At 36.1% G+C, this 23,113-nt stretch overlaps 2 protein-coding genes across 2 annotated transcripts; both read left to right on the top strand.

Annotated features, from left to right (window-relative positions):
• Positions 1 to 3,508: 3,508 nt before the first annotated feature.
• Positions 3,509 to 14,882, top strand: LOC134665998 (protein yellow-like). The gene is made up of 8 exons (XM_063523067.1): positions 3,509 to 3,568; positions 5,482 to 5,918; positions 6,287 to 6,408; positions 7,796 to 8,022; positions 10,406 to 10,520; positions 11,779 to 11,859; positions 12,506 to 12,616; positions 13,532 to 14,882. Exons 2-8 carry the CDS (start codon positions 5,489 to 5,491, stop codon positions 13,670 to 13,672), a joined length of 1,227 nt encoding a protein of 408 aa, XP_063379137.1. The 5' UTR covers positions 3,509 to 3,568; positions 5,482 to 5,488; the 3' UTR covers positions 13,673 to 14,882.
• Positions 14,883 to 15,305: 423 nt separating this feature from the next.
• On the top strand, positions 15,306 to 19,914 carry LOC134666227 (proton-coupled folate transporter-like). Its single transcript, XM_063523377.1, has 7 exons — positions 15,306 to 16,157; positions 16,413 to 16,569; positions 17,433 to 17,534; positions 18,121 to 18,258; positions 18,589 to 18,672; positions 19,175 to 19,331; positions 19,796 to 19,914. Exons 1-7 carry the CDS (start codon positions 15,306 to 15,308, stop codon positions 19,863 to 19,865), a joined length of 1,560 nt encoding a protein of 519 aa, XP_063379447.1. The 3' UTR covers positions 19,866 to 19,914.
• The last annotated feature ends 3,199 nt before the right edge of the window (positions 19,915 to 23,113 follow it).

The raw sequence follows: 23,113 nt of genomic DNA, 5'->3' as shown, positions 1-23,113 counted from the left end.
AACCGCGCAGCGACGACGACGACCCTCAAAAAATGCTAGTGTGTGGTGACCCTAGCACATCGCAACTGAATTACTGCAAACAGTGCAAACTCGCTGTAAAAAGTAGCCGTGTGTAATCGGTCTAAGAGTTACTCAACCCCATACTTATTTAATGGAAAACTATTCGTCAGCTAGACTAATCGTATGAATGGGTGGCGGATATGTCCGTCACGGGGCTGGCCTTGAATTACCGCATCCAATTCATCGTGGGCAATAGCTACGTATAAATGTGACTGTAATCACATGGCAAATTATCTGATTTGTTATTACACCGTCGTGTACAGTCAAAAAATCAGGTTTTCCCAACGGCATTTACCTGCCTTAAAAGGTATGCAGATAGTAATGATATAATTTTGATGCTACTTACTTTTTAAGATAGGTTAAAAATGCAACGAATTTATTTATTTTTATATAAGACGTCGCACACAGGACCCTATCATCCGAGTGTTACGTTCCAAATACGATTACACATTACATTACTTTTAGTGAGGGAACTAGAAAATCGTTTGTGAATTTTGTGATAAATAGGTGGTTGGTAATAATTATTTACATCAATGGAATTAAATATCTACACCACACTTATCTACACCTATTAGACTAGACAAAAAAATTCAAAATCGCTCTCCTTCTTGATGCGACTGGCAAATCATATTACTTTTTGGCAACCGGGTTTTTTAACCTAATTAGACCCCGCTGAATCCGAATTTGCCAGTTGCTCGATCGAAATCTTGACCGGAAGTGAGATATTTGACATTAAAGGTCCCTTTTTTTCGTTTTTCGTAAATAACTCTTAAACGGTGGCGCATAGCAAAAAATGTTCTATTACATAAGTAATCTGCATAAAATTGCCTACAAGAAAGATTCAGTACAATTTTTCGCTAGGATCAATATTCAAAGTGATTTCAACGCGGGAAATTTAATTATAATCACTTCTTAGGTCCCGTTTTTTAGGTTTTCGTAAATAACTCATAAACGGTGGCCAATATCAAAAAATGTTGTTAGACATTAATAATCTACACAAAAGTTTGAACGAAAAAGAATCAGTACACTTTTCGCAGGGATCAATATTTAAAAAGATAATAAAGAGGGAAAGTTAATTATAATAAATTCTAAGGTTTCTTGTTTTTATTTTTTCGTTAACAATTTGAAAAGTATGACTCATAGCAAAAAAAATCTTATACATAAATAATAAACGTAAAATTTCCTACAAGAAACATTTAGAACACTTTTCGCTAGGATCAATATGTAAAAAGACAAAGCAGCGGGTAAGTTAATTATAATCAATTTTAAAGTCCCTTTTTAGTTTTTTGTAAATAACTCGTAAACGGTGTCCCATAGCAAAATAGGTTTTTAAGAACAAATTATCTACATACAATTTCCTCCAAAAAACATCCAGAACACTTTTCTCTAGGATCAATATTTCAAGCGATATTAAAGGAAGAAAGTTAATTACAATCAGTTCACAGGTCACTTTTTTTTAGGATTTCGTAAATAACTCGTAAACGGTGGCCCGTTGCAAAACAATATTCTACATAAATACTAAACATAAAATGGTCCACAAAAAAGGTTCTGTACACTTTTTCGCTACGATCAATATTTAAAGAGGTATTAAAGGGGGTAAGTTAATTTTATTCAATTTCCAGGTCCCTATTTTTAGGTTTTCGTCTATATAGGTAAAGAACTATTTTATTTTATTTTATTTTAAAAATGTAGACCCAGTAGTTTCGGAGATAAAGGGGGGGATGGTCATTTTTTGTATTTTAATGTTTTATTTTGGGGGGAGGGGCTTTATCTCCGAAACTATTGGGTCTAAAATTTTGAAAAAATATACAGAATAGAACCTCTATGGATGACAGGAAAACCTATTAGAATTATGCAGTCAAGCGCGAGTCGGGCATTACTTAGTTTTTGAACCGATCCCGACAGGTTTTTTAAAGGCAATCACTCGCGTTTTACATATACAAAATACATTGTTAAAAATTGGGTAATGTACGGAACCCTTGCAACGCGAGTCCGACTCGCGCTTGGCCGGTTTATTTTCATTTTGAGGTACGGAACCCTAAAAAGAGAAAAGTGTTCCATACGTTTTTCGTAGAAAATTTTACATCGATTATTTATTTACAAGAAAATTAAGAACTTATTTTGCTATGAGCCTTATTTTACGAGTCATTTACGAAAACCTAAAAATAGGGACCTGAAAATTGATTATAATTAACTTTCCCCCTTTAATACCTCTTTAAATATTGATCGTAGCGAAAAAGTGTACAGAACCTTTTTTGTGGACAATTTTATGTTTAGTATTTATGTAGAATATTGTTTTGCAACGAGCCACCGTTTACAAGTTATTTACGAAACTCTAAAAAAAGTGACCTGTGAACTGATTGTAATTAACTTTCTTCCTTTAATATCGCTTGAAATATTGATCCTAGAGAAAAGTGTTCTAGATGTTTTTTGGAGCAAATTGTATGTAGATAATTTTGTTCTTAATAACCTATTTTGCGATGGGACACCGTTTACGAGTTACTTACAAACAACTAAAAAGGGACCTTAAAATTGATTATAATTAACTTACCCGCTGCTTTGTCTTTTTAAATATTGATCTTAGCGAAAAGTGTTCTAGATGTTTCTTGTAGGAAATTTTACGTTTATTATTTATGTATAAGATTTTTTTTGCTATGAGTCATACTTTTCAAATAATTAACGAAAAAATAAAAACAAGGAACCTTAGAATTTATTATAATTAACTTTCCCTCTTTATTATCTTTTTAAATATTGATCCCTGCGAAAAGTGTACTAAATCTTTTTTATTCAAAATTTTGTGTAGATTATTAAAGTCTAACAACATTTTTTGATATTGGCCACCGTTTATGAGTTATTTACGAAAACCTAAAATACGGGACCTTAGAAGTGATTATAATTAAATTTCCCGCGTTGAAATCTCTTTGAATATTGATCCTAGCGAAAAATTGTACCGAATGTTTCTTGTAGGCAATTTTATGCAGATTACTTATGTAATAGAACATTTTTTGCTATGCGCCACCGTTTAAGAGTTATATACGAAAAACGAAAAAAAGGGACCTTTAATGTCAAATATCTCACTTCCGGTCAAGATTTCGATCAAGCAACCGGCAAATTCGGATTCAGCGGGGTCTAATTAGGTTAAAAAACCCGGTTGCCAAAAAGTAATATGCTTTGCCAGTCGAAATCGTTTTTATGAAAAATCTGACCAGTCTATATCACTTATTAATAAAACCGGGCAAACTATTGGTAATGACATCGGGCATATTTGTCAAATAGACGCGAGAATCTAACGGCTCACCGATTCCTCCTAATCAAGTTATTGCATATGTTTGCAGTCCAATTTAAACACCTTAAATGGAACCATACAAAGCGTATTGAATAGTGAAGTTGTAGCGAATATATAAAGGTTGGCGAGACCTCGAACTGTTTAGTCTGTCTTCGCGGCCCCGCTGAACCGGTCGGCCTGACGCCTGACCCCGCTCAAATCTTGATCAACCTACAATAACACGTAAGTTAAATGACAATAACATAAAAAACTATCCATCAATATATACATACGTCAAAATTAGGCTATCCTTTCGTTAAGATACAGAGGGCCTAGCTAGCTAAGATGACAATCTTATATCGCCAAACGAAAAGTGAAAAAAGTCCCATTTATCAAAATAACTATAAATAACTGTAGTAAAAATTTGAATCTAGATTAGGTACATCTTCGTAGATATATTTACCCTTTATTTTAACTCTTTTAACAGTTGTGTATGGTGCAGTATTTATGACCGGATCTAAATACGTTAAGAAAGCGTTTCAGCCGTTTGAGTAAAGGTATTTTGATTTTTTTCAAACCTTAGTGCGGTGGAATGGTTTTGTTTTTATAAGAAGCGTTTCGTCTTATATTATTTTAATATGAGTAAGAAATGGAATTTTCTCACTTTGAATGGGTTCGCACTTATCTTTATTATAAGACTTAATTGACAGTTACTGAACCAGTAAGCTTCAACTATAGGGGCCCACAGATTAACAGGTTCGCCGGACAATGTAGCATGTCGCCTGCCACTCCTTTTGAGATTGACTGACAGACTGATATCGTCCAGCGAACTGGTAATCTGTGGGCCCATTAAGGGTGTATTAACATCACTTTTAATCGAGTAAATAAGGTCACTAGTCAAATTATAATTAACTAATAAATTCTCTTCCACTTATTGATTGACACAAAGTAAAGGATATCCTTTAGGTGCTACAAACCAATCGTTTTAATCGACAATATTTAGGGCAAGATTTAATCACACAAATTTGACAGTGCCGGGAAATAGCCACCTCGCTTCTTCCGTGGAAGGTCAATTAATAAACATGCATTTTGCGTGTAGGAAACAACGCTTTGTCACAGTTTAATGGGAAAACACTACGTAAGTAAACGGTTTTGGAATTAAAGTGCGTAAATTCTATGAAAATACAGTCAGCTTGTAATTATGAAATGGGTTAGGTACTTACATACTTTTAATGTTTACAAAACAAATGAGTCATTTAAGAATGTATATTAAGTAACGAGTTTAATCTGCACATGCACAATTCCGCATAACACTATTTTAACTGATAAATGTAATTACTTTTTACAATGAATATAATTGTTTAAAAATTAATTTACGTCCGCATGATGAGGTAGTTATAGGTAGAGAAACTTATACTCCTTACATAGTATACATATAAAATAAAAGATCACTCGGTTGCAATGCAATGTTTAATATGAATAATAGGTGTATGCAAGTAAGTAAGTACATACCATGTAGAAGCAATATCTTAATAGGACTTATGTCTATTTATTTAGGTATGTAAAAATCTGCCTCAGATGCATTGATTATTTTTCTGTTAATAGATCAAGTTATTTGTATTAATAATTAAAGGTCGTTTAGTAATATAAAGTGAATAATGAGGTAGTATCGATCAATCACCATCATATCACGCGTGCCCCAGAAGTTCTCAGAAGGGTTGTGCAACGCGTCACAGTTCTCATGCTATCCGAATACATAACTAGACTGATCTGCGACGATATAGAAGACTGGCTGTTGTAAAACCACCCAACTTGTCGTTTCCCAATAATAAGATCACAAGCCATCCCGCAAAAACGTGAGCCAGCCATCTTTATTATGGAGTTGGCGTGGTGCTACACAATGCCGTCATTACCAAGTTACAACATCGCGATGTTGGATGACTATTGATGGATACTGCGCTATAAACAAAACACAAGGTTGTTGTTTGGCACCTCAGATAATAGTGGTTAGTTAACGTGGATAGCAATAAGCCATTGCTTTTGTAGCGAAACCGGTTGCGGTACCCACTCGTACGTAGGCTCGCTACTCTGCATATAAACCACAAGTATTATAATTGCGAGCACAATTTAACTCGATTGTTTCTGCTTTGTTACAGAGGAAATATGCGGGTAATTAGTTTTATAATAGCCGCTGCGGTGCTGGCTATATGTAAAGCAGCATCACCACAACTTCGATTCGCTTGGAAGCAAGTAGATTACGCCTGGGACACACCTGCTGACAGGGAAAATGCTATTAAGGCCGGCCAATTTGTACAAGAACATAACTTAATTCTTGGTTTGGCGAGATGGAAAAATAAGCTGTTCATCACCGTCCCAAGGTGGAAGAACGGCGTGGCTTCATCCCTAAACTATGTAGATATAGATGGGGCTCAAGATCAAATTTTGAAGCCGTATCCTTCAATGAAAGACAACTTGGTCCCAGATGACGCGAAGGAACTCCCTTCCAATAGTTCCATTATCTCCGTGTTCCGGGTGTATGTCGACCCCTGTGATAGACTATGGGTTATGGATTCAGGATTGGCTGACATTTTTGGTAAGCTACATTACTTCACAATAAATAAATAAATATATATTAGGGGACATCTTACACAGATCGACCTATCCCCAAACTAAGCAAGGTATTATAGGTGCTAGGCGACGATATTCTTATATAGATGACTCCATGACTCGGAACTAATATTTAAGTGTAGTATGGCCCATTATATATATAGGCCTTACAAAGAACATTTCCTTAAGTTTTGCCTATAAGATAGGACACGCACTGAGCAGAACGGCCGACACTAGTCGTTATCAAAATTGGAATGTAATGAAAGACTATTTGACAACGTTTACAATATTACTGAAAATCTTTGCAACTTGGATATGGATAGTGACTATGTTAAACCATTTCATAATTTGTAGGTGCTGGTAACCAAATTACGGGACCGTCTCTAGTGGTGTTCGATTTGAACACCGACCAGCTTCTTCATAGATATTTCTTCAAAGTCACCGATATGAAGGAGGATTCGTTCTTCGCCAACATCGTAAGTACTCATTCATCATTCAAAGTTCCTAAAATCGGCTGCATTAGAAAGACTGTAAAATTTATCAACTCTTCTAAATTACTTATCTCAAGTGAATTGAAACGGTTGTTAATTTTATACAGATAGTATTGTATATATACATACTACCTACAAAAGGTTTATTTGGCTGGTACAAATACAAAGGCTTACCTGAAGGAAAGTAAATAGCGTAGTCTAGGAACGCTAGTGATACAGGATTTCATGAGCATTCTCTTGCAATTCGACTGAAATTACGTCTACGTATGTTTTGTTCACCTTTTTTACCTGAGCTTTTCATTGTTTATCGGAAAATTACCGAAAATTCTGCATTATGCACTTAAACCTAAATGTACGACAACTACCTATGGCGTAGGTATGCCAAAATATAAGGTCAAAAAAACAGAATCTGAAAACTCGTGCTCTCTTTTTAATGATGTTAAATCTGTGGCATGCAATCGGAATCGGACCATCGTCGTGTAGCATGCCGGTTTTAATCTTATTTGTTCGCGAAAGCATTTCCATGTTTTAACGAGCGTATTTTAAAAATAGTCGACTGTACGGTACATGTGTGCAATGTTGTCAACAACCAACATGTTTGTTGCGATCTTGATTAATTTTGTCGGAGTCTGGAGTGCGTTTATATTTTTAACTATCAAATATAGGTACCTAGGCATGTAGAGTCTGTCTAAGCTAAATTTGCTCTTACTTGAATAGAACAAAAAAAGAGAGTGTCATTATAAACATCATATTTTCCTATAAATTTGACATTAATGATGATATTGAAACACTTTGTCATTGGAAATGCCGAGTAGAGTTAGCTTGGTCCGGCCCTATGTAAAAAGCGATTTTCTATTAACTAAATATTAACACAAACAAATTAAATTTCTCAAAACAGCTTCCTGGGAACGCTAGCTTTTACTGAATTAGGTACTTGACTCTCGGAGTAATTAACAATGGAGCCGCCATTAACAGGCATTCCCCTCTGTCGAAAATAGGCGGCCAATGGTCAACCATATGTATGGACTGACGTTTATCTGACATGACGTACCTATACATTTGAAGTGCCCCTCCCCCGCAAAAAACGGCAGACTATTTTGTACCGAAAATTTAAGACATGGCGTCTCCGTTGTTAATTACTCCGAGACTTGACTTGAAATCGTATCGTATACGTCACCAGCCAGTAACGTTCTAGAGGAGGTCGTATAGGTATTCTAGATTTGGATTTTATGACAAGCGCGAAATGCTTTGTGTTGATTTTGATGAATGGTGATCAACATTTACGAAAATGTTCAATTTCACCCTGTATGGTACATACAGTTACATATAAATACTTGAATAATGTCAAATGTGTTATATATAATATTTTTAGGTGGTGGACGTGGACAAGGACACATGCGACAACGCGTTCGCATACATCCCGGACCTGGGCGCGTACGGAGTGGTGGTCTACAGCCTGAAGCAGAACGACTCCTGGCGTATCTCGCACCACTACTTCCACTTCGAGCCCCTGGCTGGCCAGTACAAGGTTGGCGGCATCGAGTTCCAGTGGACTGATGGAGTTTTCGCGCTGGCTTTGTCTGAACCAAGGGAACACGGGTAAGTTGAATTTGACGGTTGAGTCTGAAGATACTTTTAAAATTTAAATACGCAAAAAACGGCAAAAAAATTACGTTTGTTGTATGGGAGGCCCTTTACCAGGCTGACATTTCAAAAATGACAATCGAATGTCTTACTCATCAAAAATAGAACACATGTTTGAAGTGCCGTATGTGGGAAATATATATCCCTTAGCCTGGTAAAGGGTTAAATATTTATTTTATTTTGCTTTTAGTATTTGTTGTTAGAGTGGCAATAGAAATACATTATCATCTGTGAAAATTTCGACTGTCTACCGTCTACCTATCACGGTTCGTGTGAGATACAGCCTGGTGACAGACTGACAGACGGACGGACAGACGGACAGTGGAGTCTTAGTAATAGGGTCCCATTTTTACCCTTTGGATACGGAACTCTAAAAACCATATCGATACCGTTGCCATTCTTGATAATTTAGAGCAAATTTTAAGGCCTGCGTTTTATTAATATTAGAATTACAGTAACATGCCCTGCATACTTCAACTTGATAGTACCTGAAATGTATATCACCTCGGTTTAGCTTTAGGTATGTACCGATTGCATTGTATCTCACACTCTCGATCCTTTATTGATTTGTGCCTGTAAGGAAAATTCTAAAAATCTTAAAGATTCGCGCAATAAACGTTACGCATTAATTTTAATTAGGACCGGTAGCTGTTTTATAGCATTCCGTCTAATCATAATCACCATTCTAACGGTCAAGCATATAATACTAATCGCAATTTCTATGCATATTAATATGACGTATTACGTAGTGCACCGGTGGACGGGCAGCAGCGTCCCTCAAATTCGGTGTACTCGACTGCGATCGCCAACCCGCCTGCCAAGCGTGGCTATTATGGCATTCTGTTCCCGGCGACTATACCATGCATGTCTGTTCCCTGCCTATGTTCAGCAGTGGACGTCTTTTGGCTGAGATGATGATGATGATGATGATTACGTAGTGAACGATAAAAAGGTTTTTTAAAATATCTTGCCCGATAATTTGCAACCACATTGAAAAATGTAAAATTTTCAATGTGGTTGCAAATTATCGGGCAATCAGAAAATCCGATCCTCTACGACGCAAATCCGATCATCCACAACACAATATAAAAGTAGTTTTACTTAAGGTTTTTTAGGTGTCCTTTATGCCTAACTAAACAGTAGAGCTGTCGAAAACCTCTGTCAAGTAGGGACCTTGCTTTTTGTTGCACATGTTTGCTCAGTTACGATTACATTCACTATTATTTATATTTAGTTATATTTATTTTCTAAGAAGCCATGAGTAGGTACATGGTCAATCAAATGACCACACAAGATGCATGTATTGCATATCTACAAGAAACCACCTATTGTTACGATTATGTACTTGTACTCGTACTAATAATTAAGGAAATGCGTAGGTATCGATTACTTAAATGACAACAGCAAGAATAGGTACCGGGTTAACATGGTGGTTTTCCTTAACACGCGTTCAACAAACACAAAACTAATTCAAGAGACATGTCGATTCTCCGGAAACACGTTTTACACTTAGCAGGAAAAAAGGACGATTTTATGCAGCGGAATATTTTTAGAAAAGGTTCCAGTCAAGCCGATGGAGTATTTTATAATATCGAGACGTCAAATTATTAGTCAAAATTATTATAATTTTGTAGATTTTTATATGGGGTTTTCAGGTAAGAGTACTTCTTGCATATTACATAAATGAGCCACAATAACACCTCTTTATAACAACGTGATAGGGCGTCATTGTTCTCCCGATCTTAGTAGCTTCAGCGGGTTTATGTAGGTACAGCGATATTTTTGGTAATTCGTCTTTTTTAGAAAAGTAGATTATTTATTCAAAACAGGTCTCAATGGCCGACATTGACCGCAAATTAAACCAACGGTGCATTCAAAGTTGGAGGTCAACGATTATTGCTCTTCTGATGCGATAAGATAGTAAGTTTTATATGGCTAATTTCGCAACGATGTAAAGATTAATTGTTAATTTATTCCAATTACATATGTGTTTTATAAAACCTCACCGTACTTTCAACGAGAGTTTATGTAGCGTAACACGAGCATTAAGTATTCTATCAGCTCATATGTATAAAAATAAAAGGTATCGTCTTGGGTCGTCCCATTCGTTTTTCGTCAAGTTCTACATTCGTCACAATCGTCGATGGCTTTCAATATAGAATCAGTGACGAAAGCAGAATAGGACTAATTTAAGAACTTGACGAAAAACGAATGGGACGACCCAAGACGATACCAAATAAAATTGATACTGCAACATTTTATCTAATGTTAAAGCGCCCGCCGATCTCGCCGATTTTTGACGATTGTGTATAATGACGTATCATTATTTATCCTACAGATATCGGACGATGTTTTTCCACGCATTCTCGAGCACGAAGGAGTTCTGCGTATCAACCGAGCTGCTCCGTAACTACACACACATCGATAAGCACGAGGCATTCCACGATTTCAAGGTTTGAATACTAAATGCTAATATAAGCTCACAGATTACAACACGTACTTTGCCTATTCAAGCCCCGTCGATCCTCGAACTAAAATATACTCAAAGCCATTCCGTTCTATTTTTCAATGCTAAAACATTTTTTGCTTTGTTATTTTTTATGTATTACTTACCTACTAGGTATAGTTGTAGGTAGATACAATAAAAGATTATTGTATTGTAGATCTACTTACACCTATTTCGTCATTAATCATTGAAAATACAAGATGTATGTAACCATTAGCCAAATTTTATGAGGTGCGTAATACTGACAACTTTTACTAAGTATCTATCCCCATATATCCCCACCAACTCCGAAAACGCGAAAAATTACAAACCAAAGAAGGGAATCTAAAGCAGAATTCTATCCTATGAAAGTGAAATCTGTTTTGCGATGACATTTTTGTAGGTTCATAATTATGGCTCCTGTTGTTACGCAAGATAATTCATTTGAAGAATGTTCTAACGATATCAGAAAAATACCACAACTAAGCTGATTGTGAGCTTAATATAAAATAGGAAAGATGTCACTTCCTTATGAATTTTATTGTACAAAACATAAAACGAAGGTTGCAAAAAAGAAACTCACATATAAACATGAACCCTGAAAACAATACACTCTTTTTGTTTGGGCAGTCGTTTAATAAGGTTATTTTTACTTTGGTTCATGAAAGGAACCTGCTTAATTATTTGAAAGGTGAATTTAAACTTCCGGTCTTGCTTCGCAAAAAACTTGTCTGCGCGGCCTTAACCATAATGGGCATAAATATAAGTAGTTTAGTTATAGGTAAACCGATATCATACTCAGCACTCTTTAGCTAATTATTTGGAGGCTTCTGGCTGCTTATTGCAGGCTAACTTACGAATGGTCAATTAACCGATTATGACATGACTAGCTACCTGGGACTTTGTCTGCATAGAATTAGTCATGTCTCGCTTCCATAGTAAATTACACCCACATTTTCAACCCCTTAACCTTTTCGACGCCGTGTCAATCACAAAAGCTGTCACTTGGACACCACGTCACCGAAGTGTAAAAACTGAAATTGAACTTAATGCAAATACACGTAAGTCTATGTTGCTCTGTGGTCTGTGACCGATTAATCCGTTGGCGTTGGACCTGCGGTGCGGATATATCGGTCCTAAGTTTTTTCTCGAGACTCAAACTATCTCTGTGCCAATTTTGCTTTATGTCACCTGCATATTCTTATACATTTGACTATTTGTTTCAGTTGCTTGGTGACCGCGGAGAACGCACTCAGTCCTCAGCCAGCTTCTACGACCCCAAGACAAGTGTTCTCTTCTACACACAGGTATGCAATTACCTACTATATAGTGGCTCTGCTATCACTATGCTCTGACCAAAAATTAAATAAGTGTAAAAAAAAGGTAACGGTAAGGGGTGTGTGTATAGATAATAAAATTATTCCACAATAGCGCAATCTAAAAAAAATGCATTCGAAACTTTATAAGTTATAACTTTGGTAGCAAAACTTTGTGCTTTGGCGCTATAGCTAATCTTTTTATTTAAGCGTAAAATAATTTTACACCATAGGTATACTTAAAAATTATTTATTAGTGTAAATGTTTACGAATGCAAATTTAGTTGAAGTCGTATCTTAACTGAAATGAGTCGTGTTTTAACGATAAATTCACTGTCGCATTTTTGCCCGCGATGCCATTGACATTGAGATTGTAAACGGTGCAGTTTTATGCAAATACAGGTTTTAGTTACGGTCATCGTCCAGGGTTTCATTTTATTACAGTAATCATTCGTGGTTACATCGCTGTTTCAAAACAATAGGTACTTTTAATTATGTAGTTAGCTGTTTTATTAATTTAGATAGCTGTTACAGAAAACATAAGAAAATAAAATCTGGACAAAAATGGGCCCGTATATGTATAATAATTGATATATAAATGAATAACAATGTTTTAATCGAGATAATGTGATTTTAGGTGAACAGAGACGGCGTGGGATGCTGGAACGTGAACAAGCCCTACACGCCGGAGACCAACCCTCTCATCTTCAGCGACCCTATCCTCTACGAGTTCCCCAACGACTTGAAGGTAAACAATCTTTGACAGGGAATCGTGAACAAGCCCCACATGTCAGAGACCAACGCTCTCCTCTTCAGCGACCCTATACTCTACGAGTTCCCCAACGACTTGAATGTAAACAATCTTAGACAGGGATAAAATGGAATGCTGGATCGTGAACAAGCCCTACACGCCAGAGACCAACCGTCTCCTTTCAGCGACTCTGTCCTCTACGAGTTCCCCAACGACTTGAATGTAAACAATCTTAGACAGGGATAAAATGGAATGCTGGATCGTGAACAAGCCCTACACGCCAGAGACCAACCGTCTCCTCTTCAGCGATTCTGTCCTCTACGAGTTCTCCAACAACTTGAAGGTAAACAATCTTTGACAGGGATAAAGTGGAATGCTGGATCGTGAACAAGCCCTACACGGCAGAGACCAACCGTCTCCTCTTCAGCGACTCTGTCCTCTACGAGTTCTCCAACAACTTGAAGGTGAACAATCTTTGACAGGGATAAAGTGGAATGCTGGATCGTGAACAAGCCCTACACGACAGAGACCAACCGTCTCCTCTTCAGCGACCCTATCCTCTACGAATTCCCCAACGAATTGAAGGTGTAACAATCTTTGACAGGGACAAAGTGGGATGCTAAATCGTGAACAAGCCCAACACCCCGGAAACATACCCTATCCTCTTATAACTGTACGCTGAACTTCTTACTACTATAGCTGGCATGTGCCTAATATTAATCTGATACCGGTACGCGTAGATACCTACCTGATATATTATCATGCCGCGATCAGAAAGGGATTAGAAATAACAGATTTCCATACACTTACGTCTAAATCAATATGGATTGACAGCTATCTCAATCCCTTTTTAATTGCGATTCAGTAATACCTACCTGTAAGAAATATTTTTCATATGTATTTGAATTGCAGGTGGACGATGAAGGCACCCTATGGCTGCTAACTGACAAGCTGCCGCGGTTCCTTTACAAGTCGCTGGACCCCAACGAAATCAACTTCAGGATATTCAGCATCAACACCACCGAAGCCATCGCTGGCACCGCCTGTCAATAAAACGTATTGTCAGTTGCACGAAGATACTGTAAACTGGAGAATGCCCAAAATAAATTGTTCTTTACTTTTATTCAGGCTGTTAGTTCAAGAATGACAATGTTCAAAAATGGCTCGTAAAGTGTTAACATACATAATAAATTATTATATGAACCATGCCTGAAAAACGGTTAGTTGCCATTACACTCTTCTCATTACGTCTACTTAAGAGAAAAGGGGACGGCCGTGTCTCAATACAAACGTAGTCTCCATTTTCCTTTCTGGATATTGATATTACAGAAAATATTTTTACATAATTTGATGTATGTGTATATACCATAGCTATGCGTATGAGTTTTTTTAGATTTTTTGATTATTTTAAAAATTAGGAGCGAAAAACAGATTTTATACAAAATTTTATATGTTGCTAACTCTTATAATAATTAAAAATTCGATAAAAATCAAACGTAGGGGCATAGCTGTCGTTCATATACATCAAATTGTGTCTAAATATTTTCAGAGAGGAAAATGAGAACTACGATTGTATGAAAAGGCGATTTCGCGCGGGTCTTGTAGGTTTCTGTCGAGTGATGTTTTACCAATATTTTGCCCTACAGTGAGGTGGGAAGTCCAATTAAATTAGACTCACATTTTGTAAAATATGTAATAGTATTTATTCCCTTAATTGGCTACCTACTTAATTTTTTTGTCTGCTTTAGTACAACGTATTTTACTTGTGCATATGTTATAAGCTGTAGTTTTGATCTCGATACCTATCATCTAAATTGAAATAAAAACAAATTAATGATACTGTCTTTTTGTCGAGGCTGATGAAAGTGATGAAGCCGAAAACTCGATCTACTAGATTTTATTTTGTAGAAAAGTTGGTGTCGTTCAAATATTTTCATTGTATAAGACAAAGTGGAAAAGTATAGCGACATAATCTTTACGTCTACTTTGAAACATATTCACTTAAATTTGTGAGTAGGTACTTAAATCGGTGTAAATTTTCACATTTTTATAATTTGTATCTTGACTATTATCAACTATTATGTAACCTATTTACTTGTTTAAAGCATACCGTTTTATTTGTTTATACTTAAATAGCCCGTGACGTTACACAAATAGGTAATTGTTATTATTTTGATTACAGTTGTTACAACACTCATAATTTACGTAGGTATAACATAATTAAAATTAAGTAGCATAGTACAAATAAATTCGTTATGATAAACGTTTGTTTAGTTTTATTACTTACCTATAGTCTGACCAAAGTTTCTTTGATGAAACCTAATGTTAATTTAATTACTTTACTTCAATTAATTATTGTTTAAAATTACGTACTACGCACATTCTACAAATATTTAAATAAAAGCTAAGGTAATCATTTTTTTTATTTAGTCTGTTATAATTTTAGACAAGGGACTTGCAAATAAACATCTTCAAGTAATATACAAATATTAAGCAATCTTTCTTATCTAAATTATCCTGAGGTGCTAAGTCAATATTGAGCATGTCTGGCAATCACATACCGGTATTACAAATTAATATTATACAAACAAATGTAATTGAGGAAAAAAAATCTTTTGCCTTCAGTCGTAGTTGTTAACACGGTACACTAGTGACAAAAGTAATTTACTATATAACATAACCTAAAATGAATAAAGCAATAAACGAAATAGAAGAACATAATAACGAAATAAGTAATAAAAATGAGGCTAATGAAACATTACCTCTAAAAAATTATTCGGAAGAAAATAATGAAATTGCGTCAACAGCAAAAGAAAAATTGACGTTTAAAGAAAGACTGAAATTGGTAAAAGACAACACAACAGTTGAACCAGTGATGGCGTGCTATGTAATGCCAAGTGTATTAGCTTCCTTAGCAATGCAAAATTTAAATTTAGAGAAAGCTTGTCGTGTCAATTTGAATTTCACAGATGAAATATGCGATGCCTTGCATTTACGGCAGACTGAAAACTACACTTTCTATGAAGATGAAGTCCAGAAGTTAACAGCAAGTCTGCAAGCTTGGAAGAATGTGATACAGACAGCTTTGCCTGTGCTATTGATCTTATTCATCGGTGCATGGAGCGACAAAACTGGTAAAAGGAAACCATGCATGCTTTTGCCTATAATAGGCGAGTTTTTATCTTGTTTAGGATTTATGGTCAACACTTACTACTTTTCTGAGTGGCCAGTGGAAGTGGGTGTGTTGACGGAGGCTATATTCCCTGCTATCACTGGCGGATGGTTTGCCAATATCATAGGTGTTTTCAGCTATATAGGTGACATAACAAAGGAAGAAAATAGAACATATAGAGTAGGGATTGCGAATCTTTGCATGTCGCTTGGTGTTCCTATTGCTAATGCGCTAAGTGGTATATTGTTAACTAGCGTAGGGTATTATGGAGTGTTCTCTATATCAGCATCACTTTATTTGTTTAGCCTCATTTACGGATACTACTATTTGGAAGAAGTGAAAAAGGATTTTAATCAGCAGAAAATGGTAATAATATTTTTTTTTTTAGTTAGCCTGCTGTGGTGTCCCACTGCTGGGCAAAGGCCTCTCCCCTTGATTTCCATAGAATATTAAATGTGAGATAACTTAGTCTATATAGGTACCTAAGAAGCGCATCTTAGAAGTAAAATGCCTCATTTAAATTTCAAATGAGACTGCATGCGACTTAATGCGACTCGGTAACTTAATCGGGTTACTAAAAGTGTGTAGCTGTGGAACACATGGCTTATTTTGTATTTTTAGGAACCAAAAGGATGTATGGGACATGTCACTGCATTTTTCGACGTGAGATCAGTCGCCGAAACATTAAGAGTGGTATCCAAGAGTGGACCTGGCAACAGACGGCTACGAGTCTGTTTTCTGCTTATTGTCTTCTGTGTCGTATGCGGTCCAATCACGGGTAAGTTGTTTCAAAGAGATGTACCTAAACTATTCAAGAGTGTGATCCTCTATACATATAACGCCGAAAAATAGAAACCTAAACAATTCAACAATGCGATACTTCCTGGGTCAAACAGATCACTGTGTTACGTTCTTTCCTGTGGACATACACAAAGTTAAGGGCTATAAAGATTAATTTTCTTATTTAACCCTTATCCACGTAAAAAGGTCCTCCTTTTATTTACAGAACTATGATAAAATCATTACTTACATGCCCACAAGCTGTTAACTATTGCCCACAGGAGAGAAAACTAGCGTGTTCGCGCGAACTGTACATTTTTCTCCCCTGTGGGCAATAGTTAACAGCTTGTGGGCATGTAAGTAATGATTTTATCATAGTTCTGTAAATAAAAGGAGGACCTTTTTACGTGGGTTAGGGTTAAATAAGAAAATTAACCTTTATAGCCCTTAACTTTGTGTATGTCCACAGGAAAGAACGTAACACAGTGATCTGTTTGACCCTCCTATAAAATGTTATATTTATGTTATTTATTAAACAAAACGTTAAAATGGTCTTTCAAAACCAAACTTATCATATATATCTACCACTCCTTCCCTCCACTCGTATTTATCCATGCTTGATTACAGTGTTGTCAAAAGGCAAGTAAATATAGAAGACAATAAATATTGCGTAGATAGGAAAACTGTCGACTTACTTTTGTTTTATGGGCGACCATTATATACAGTCAGACCGTGAAAAGTTCTATTGAAAAAAACTTCTATTGAATTATGACGTATAAATAACACTTACACTGTGTGGGCTATCAAATCCGCTGCAGACTTTTCCTGGTGCAACTATACCATATTTCTACTTGGTTTCAGGTGAATATACTGTAATGTACCTGTTTACGAGGTATAGATTCAAATGGGATGAAATGCAATTCAGTATTTGGTCGACATACCGTGTTGTGACTCATCTGCTAGGTCAATGTTTTATTTTTCCTCTCCCCGCAAAACAGCCGTAATATCCATTGGAAAAGTAGTTAGACTTTTAAGTTTGGTACCTATACTCTGTATCTTTAGGTATTTAAATACCTAAGAGTAAACAAATTCCACCCTCAAATGGCTCCTTGAGCCAGTTGAGGGTAGATGGACACATTGCATGATCAAATAATGTAGGTCGGTTAAATTCAGGTCGTTCAGTGACAGATGGCGGTTTTGTATTTGGTTGGTTAACCAATAAATGTTATAACTACCCGAAAATGTACAAATTGTTTGTTTATTTTTATTTAAATACCTACCTAAAGATTCAGATTATAGGTATGTACGTGAGAATATGGTAAACTGTAAAAATGAGTTTTCCGATGGCTGTTACAGCTGTTATAATGCGTGGCGAGTATTACCTTTACATCATATTCTAATTTCATGAAACAGGCATTTTAAACTCATGAAGTTGTTTATTTTTTTTAAAAACTCATGATTGCACAACGCACAATATACAAAGAACGCTTACGCTTGAATGGGAATGAGGAAAATTGTCGCGTTTTCAAATTCATGCCGTCATTTTCAGGTACAATATTTTCTATCAGCCTATTTAGCAAGTATATGAAATTGGATGATGCAATTCTGGGCATCATATCCAACGTGAGCTTTGTCGTGGCTGGATTTGCTTATGCGTTTGCTAGGAACGACTTGGAAATATATTTAGGTAAGATAATTTGGAATGATCTTGTAATTGACTAGAACGAATAGATGATGTATTTTTATCGTAATATTTCACGAACCCTTCCTGGTTACCTTCAATAATGGTAACTGGTTACCATTAGAAGGGTTGTATGCTTTTTGTAACCAATATGTTATAAACAATCATGTAACCAAGAGCTATTTAAATGCTAAAGCATAGCTTTGAAGCTAAAGCGAACCATTGGCTCACTATGTGCTAACATCCTTTTCGTGAAGAAGGCCTACTGGACGTCATGGCCCACGGGTCAAACATTTTACACAACCCAGATTTTAACAGAATTGGTTTCTGTTACAGCACCGCTTCTTGCGATCCTGGACGGAACCTCGTTTATTGCCATGCGCTCAATTGCTACAAAGCTCGTAAGTGGAGAAGAATTCGGTAAGTGCATCAAGGAGGGTGCATTGTCATTCTGAACCCCTAACAATGTTAAACTGATGGTTTGTCCTAATGGGGACATGACCTAACGATCAATTGTCATAACGATTATTTTCCATAAAGTAAGGATATGAAAAATGGTTAGGTTTTAGAAGTTGCTGCCACAAATGTGGGTTAGGTTAGGGTTAGACTGCGACCCTCGCTAGGGATTCAGATATAGATCCCACCAGGGAAATTTACTCAAACAAACTACAAATCCTTAAAGGCTTTTTTCAAGCTTTATCGTGCAGTCTCACCATACATTTAATTTCTCTCTAAGTCTCCCATGTTTCCTCGTGAATCTCGTGATAGTAAAACGTGCCGTTATCATGAACGTTCACGATAGAGTATAATAAGCACTCATTCAGTAATTCTGTAAATGTTACAATTAAATCTATGTTTTTATTTTAATATTAATACGTTTGCTGTGTTATTTGTTATAACGCGTTTGATAATGGTTTTGTAGGTAAAATGAACTCTCTCTTCGGGCTCGCAGAAGCCACAATGCCGCTGGTATACGGGCCCCTATATTCCCGCGTGTACGTGGCCACTCTGAACATTCTACCTGGCGCTGTATTTATACTGGGTGCTATTCTTACGCTCCCTTCCATCGCCATATTTGGGTAAGAAAGCAACCCTTAAGAGGAAAGGGGACGACCGTTTCTCTATACATACGTAGTGCCCATTTTCCTCTTCTTAGAAAATATCTTTATGCGATTGGGTGTATATTAACTTGATTTATTTATTTTTAGGGTTCCGTAACCAAAGGGTAAAAATGGGACCCTATTACTAAGACTCCACTGCCCGCTTTTTGCGAAAAACAAATCCCATACAAATATTCCTATCTCTTATAATAATTAAAATTTCAAAAAAAATCATACATAGGCATAGCTGTGATTGATATACCTACCTATATACATCAATTGTGTCAAAATATTTTAAATAATGTCAATAACCAGAGAGGGAAATGGAAAAAGATGGTTTCGGAGCGGTCGTCACTTTCACATTAATACGAACTCAATGCTTCTCTAGTAATCATTTTAAGAGACGCTTCTATGTAATAATATAAAGGAATCCTTTTTTTCAGATGGCTGTACTTTGAACACAAGAAAGACAAGCAAATGAAAAATACGACCGACTTAGAGAATATTGATTAACTTATTTTCTCGTAAAAGTTGAGTGTTTTTAAAATAAAAACAATTGCTCAAACTTTCACTTTTGGTTTCCTCTCTGTATTATAAGAACTCGTGCTACTGGCTGAATTTTCTGTCCTTTACTCGTATGGGCTAAGAATGCTAGCGATGTTTTACGGGTGACTTGACATTCCAAACATTGATGTACTTACCCAATAATTATAATTAAAACTAATTTCCGTCAGTAGGTAAATGAGCCACAAAAAAGTAAAAAATCGTCACTGGCTTAACGTCTAATGAATCCCGATCTTCGTCCACGGCACCGAACGATAAATACCGGTTACTGGTGCTTATAGTGTGTCCGAGGATGCGGGCGCACCTAGGCCCACTCAGTAAAATCTTCAGCAGCAAATGTCAGTAAAATAAACAGCGGCAGACATGCGTCTTGAGATCGAAAGAAGAAGAAATGGCTGGAACAAGCGATCCTAGTTTATAATGGTTCGTAACCTATTCCAAGCCTTATTTTTGACATGGACATACATATACCGGGTGTGGCCTGTAATATGAGCAAAAAATTAAACTCAGGAGCCTACTAACACTGACTGACACTAACTGATACAACACTAACTGTAACTGAGGGGTACAGCCTAGAGGCTGTACTCCTCATACTGACCAACATTTGGTCAGCGACTTTTAAAAATAACTTGTGGTTTGATTTTTAATACACTTTAAAGTTTATTCTTTATTTATTATATATATATACTTCTTTTGTTACTTATGCTTTTTTTTAACATTTAGATTTTATTCTAGAAATTCTAGACTAGTATTTTTTTATACAATTTATTTTATGTTTGACGATCCTTTTGTGAAATTCTTAGTGTTAAATTTGACATGTATAATAATTCTATTTTATTATGGAATAATATTAACATCAATAAATTGCTCTGATATTAGATTAGATTAAGATTAATTACGATTCATAAGAGCTTGTTGCTAGGCCTACATGAATACAGTATATTTTGAGTTTGAGTGTGAGTTTATTCTAAGACGCAATGTATTGCGAATTTTGTTATGTTTAAGACGTGACAAGCAACGTCAATCACAATGATATGGCGTGGCGATGGCGTCCATTGAAGATAATATTTGTATGAAAAATAGGGAGTCTAAATATTTCATAATTTTAAAAGTTGTCGAACCAAAGTGTCACCGTTTGAGGAGTACAATCAATGTTTTAATTATTTGCTTATGTTACAAGCCACACCCGGTATATAGGTATACAGAATACAGATTTACCTGCTGTCACATAGCGCCAGCTAGTGGTTTAGGTGGAACTTCGTTGGTTTTGATTATTTCTGTTAGTGTTAATTTCTTTTTAGAAATATTGAACAGGATTTAATTTAATTATAGTTTAGGTACAAATATAAATATTTGTATTTCACCTTTTTTTCTTGATATTGTGTCGTTAGTTAATTAAACCTACATGTTTAAAGGGTAGCACGATATAACTGGCAACGTGCTGTTCGTATTGTAAAGAGCACTAAATTTGAAATGGAAGGAAAATAGAATAAGAAGAAAAGACGGCATGGATTAGTGTCAGAACATAATATTGTTTGTTACAAAAATTAGAATATATTAATATAAAACTCAGCGTGGAAATCCATTGTCGCTGTACATAGTTCCAGAAATACATATTGATATATATTATTGGATACTGGGGTTTAATAGATCGAGGCAAATGTTGCTGAGGAGAGAGGTGTGTGCCCATGAGCGTGGCAAGCTGATGTAAGAGACGGGTCTTCTCAAGATCGGGACGCCTTTCATGGCCATTGTCACAAGTTCCGACCCAAATGCTATTCTTGACCGCTGCAGACTTTTCTGTAAGTGTTACGATTCGGTTCAGTGTTTAGGTGTCTGTCAGCAGTTGTGCACAAGCTAAATCTCATGATATTTATTATATTTTAGATCATCAGTCTCGTTCGTCTAGCGGAATGCAGAGGAGTTAACTTTGAGGAATTAACATCGTCTGTGGCCGCAGGTATGTGTTGGCCCTTAGGTAGCCCTTAGTACGCTCATAGTTTACTTGAAGTCCAATTTTATTATTGTCATAGATCGGTAACCTTTTGCTTTTGTCTCATTTATAATGAATAACTTTAATATCATAACTAAGGTTTACTGTGATCTAATGGACAGTGTTACTTGCCAAATTTAATGCTCAGGTGTAACTTTCGTATTATAATTATCTGAATAAAATTTAATTAAACAACTAGTTTGTTGGTGGTTTATCCTAAGTGTAAGAATACAGATATTATTGAACCAACAGCTCTACCGTTAGCAGTCTGAGCTAGAAGTTGTATTTTAGGGTATGTAGGAGAAGAAATAAATCGACTATCAAGTGGATTCTTGTGTTTTCTTTATTTTATACATCCCTAAGTATTATGTAACCAGCCGGGTACATTTACGTAGGTTTACAGGTTACACTGCATTAGAGGCAGCCCATATATGTTGTATTTAAAGCATAAGCACATTAAGTAAATGAAATTTACTATTGTACCTAGTCAAAGTTGTGCGATTCGCAGTGAAATTGGCGACAAAAATTGACCAGCAAAAACAAAAGACGAGTGACCAGGCAAGGTACTTTAAGCATACTTTTTTTATCACCGGCCAGTGCGCGCGGTCAGTGGCTGCACCGTTCCGGTTGCATACAGGGTGTAATCGTTAAGTGTGGCCAGGCCATAATTCCGTAAATATGACAGATCAGAAAACTTCCAACTGATATCGAAAGTGCGTTACCCAATGAGTAAAATTACATTAATGACTTTTTTTAAATAAAAGCAGAAATATAAATGTAATTTTACTCATTGGATAACGCACTTTCGATATCAATTTGAAGTTTTCTGATATCTGTTATATTTACGGAATTATGGCCTGGCCACACTTAACGATTACATCCTGTATATGTAGGAATACATAGTAAGGCGGCTCACACCAGAAATTAAGCACCAGAATCTCATGGTCACCTTTATTTGTATGGTGCTGCAGATAGTGTTCCGTAGCCATAGAGATTCCGTTGTTTATTTCTGATAATTTCAGCCCTTGTCGGGCGCGTCTAAGAGACCATCTTACCCCTGTCTATGTTTACTTATCATATCGCCTGGGATGTAGAAGAGCAATACTACAATACGAAGTAGGTAGTGTTGTTCTTCATCATCAACCTATCCCATTGTAGTACATTGACAAAGAGGCGTCTATGATTTTAGACAAGAAAGATGAAC

This window comes from Cydia fagiglandana, chromosome 7 (genome assembly GCF_963556715.1).
Source record: "Cydia fagiglandana chromosome 7, ilCydFagi1.1, whole genome shotgun sequence".
NCBI lineage: Eukaryota > Metazoa > Arthropoda > Insecta > Lepidoptera > Tortricidae > Cydia > Cydia fagiglandana.
The sequence above is the reverse complement of the archived record's forward strand: the minus strand, read 5'-3'. Positions and strand labels throughout refer to the sequence as shown.

Bases quoted from the DNA above. Each gene is read 5' to 3' on its own strand.
- LOC134665998 (XM_063523067.1), top strand. From the start codon at position 5,489: ATGCGGGTAATTAGTTTTATAATAGCCGCTGCGGTGCTGGCTATATGT. The intron at 5,919-6,286 runs GTAAGCTACATT...CATAATTTGTAG, and splicing joins AGGATTGGCTGACATTTTTG to GTGCTGGTAACCAAATTACG. The intron at 10,521-11,778 runs GTTTGAATACTA...TATTTGTTTCAG, and splicing joins AGGCATTCCACGATTTCAAG to TTGCTTGGTGACCGCGGAGA.
- LOC134666227 (XM_063523377.1), top strand. From the start codon at position 15,306: ATGAATAAAGCAATAAACGAAATAGAAGAACATAATAACGAAATAAGT. The intron at 16,570-17,432 runs GTAAGTTGTTTC...ACTTGGTTTCAG, and splicing joins CGTATGCGGTCCAATCACGG to GTGAATATACTGTAATGTAC. The intron at 18,259-18,588 runs GTAAGATAATTT...TTTCTGTTACAG, and splicing joins CGACTTGGAAATATATTTAG to CACCGCTTCTTGCGATCCTG.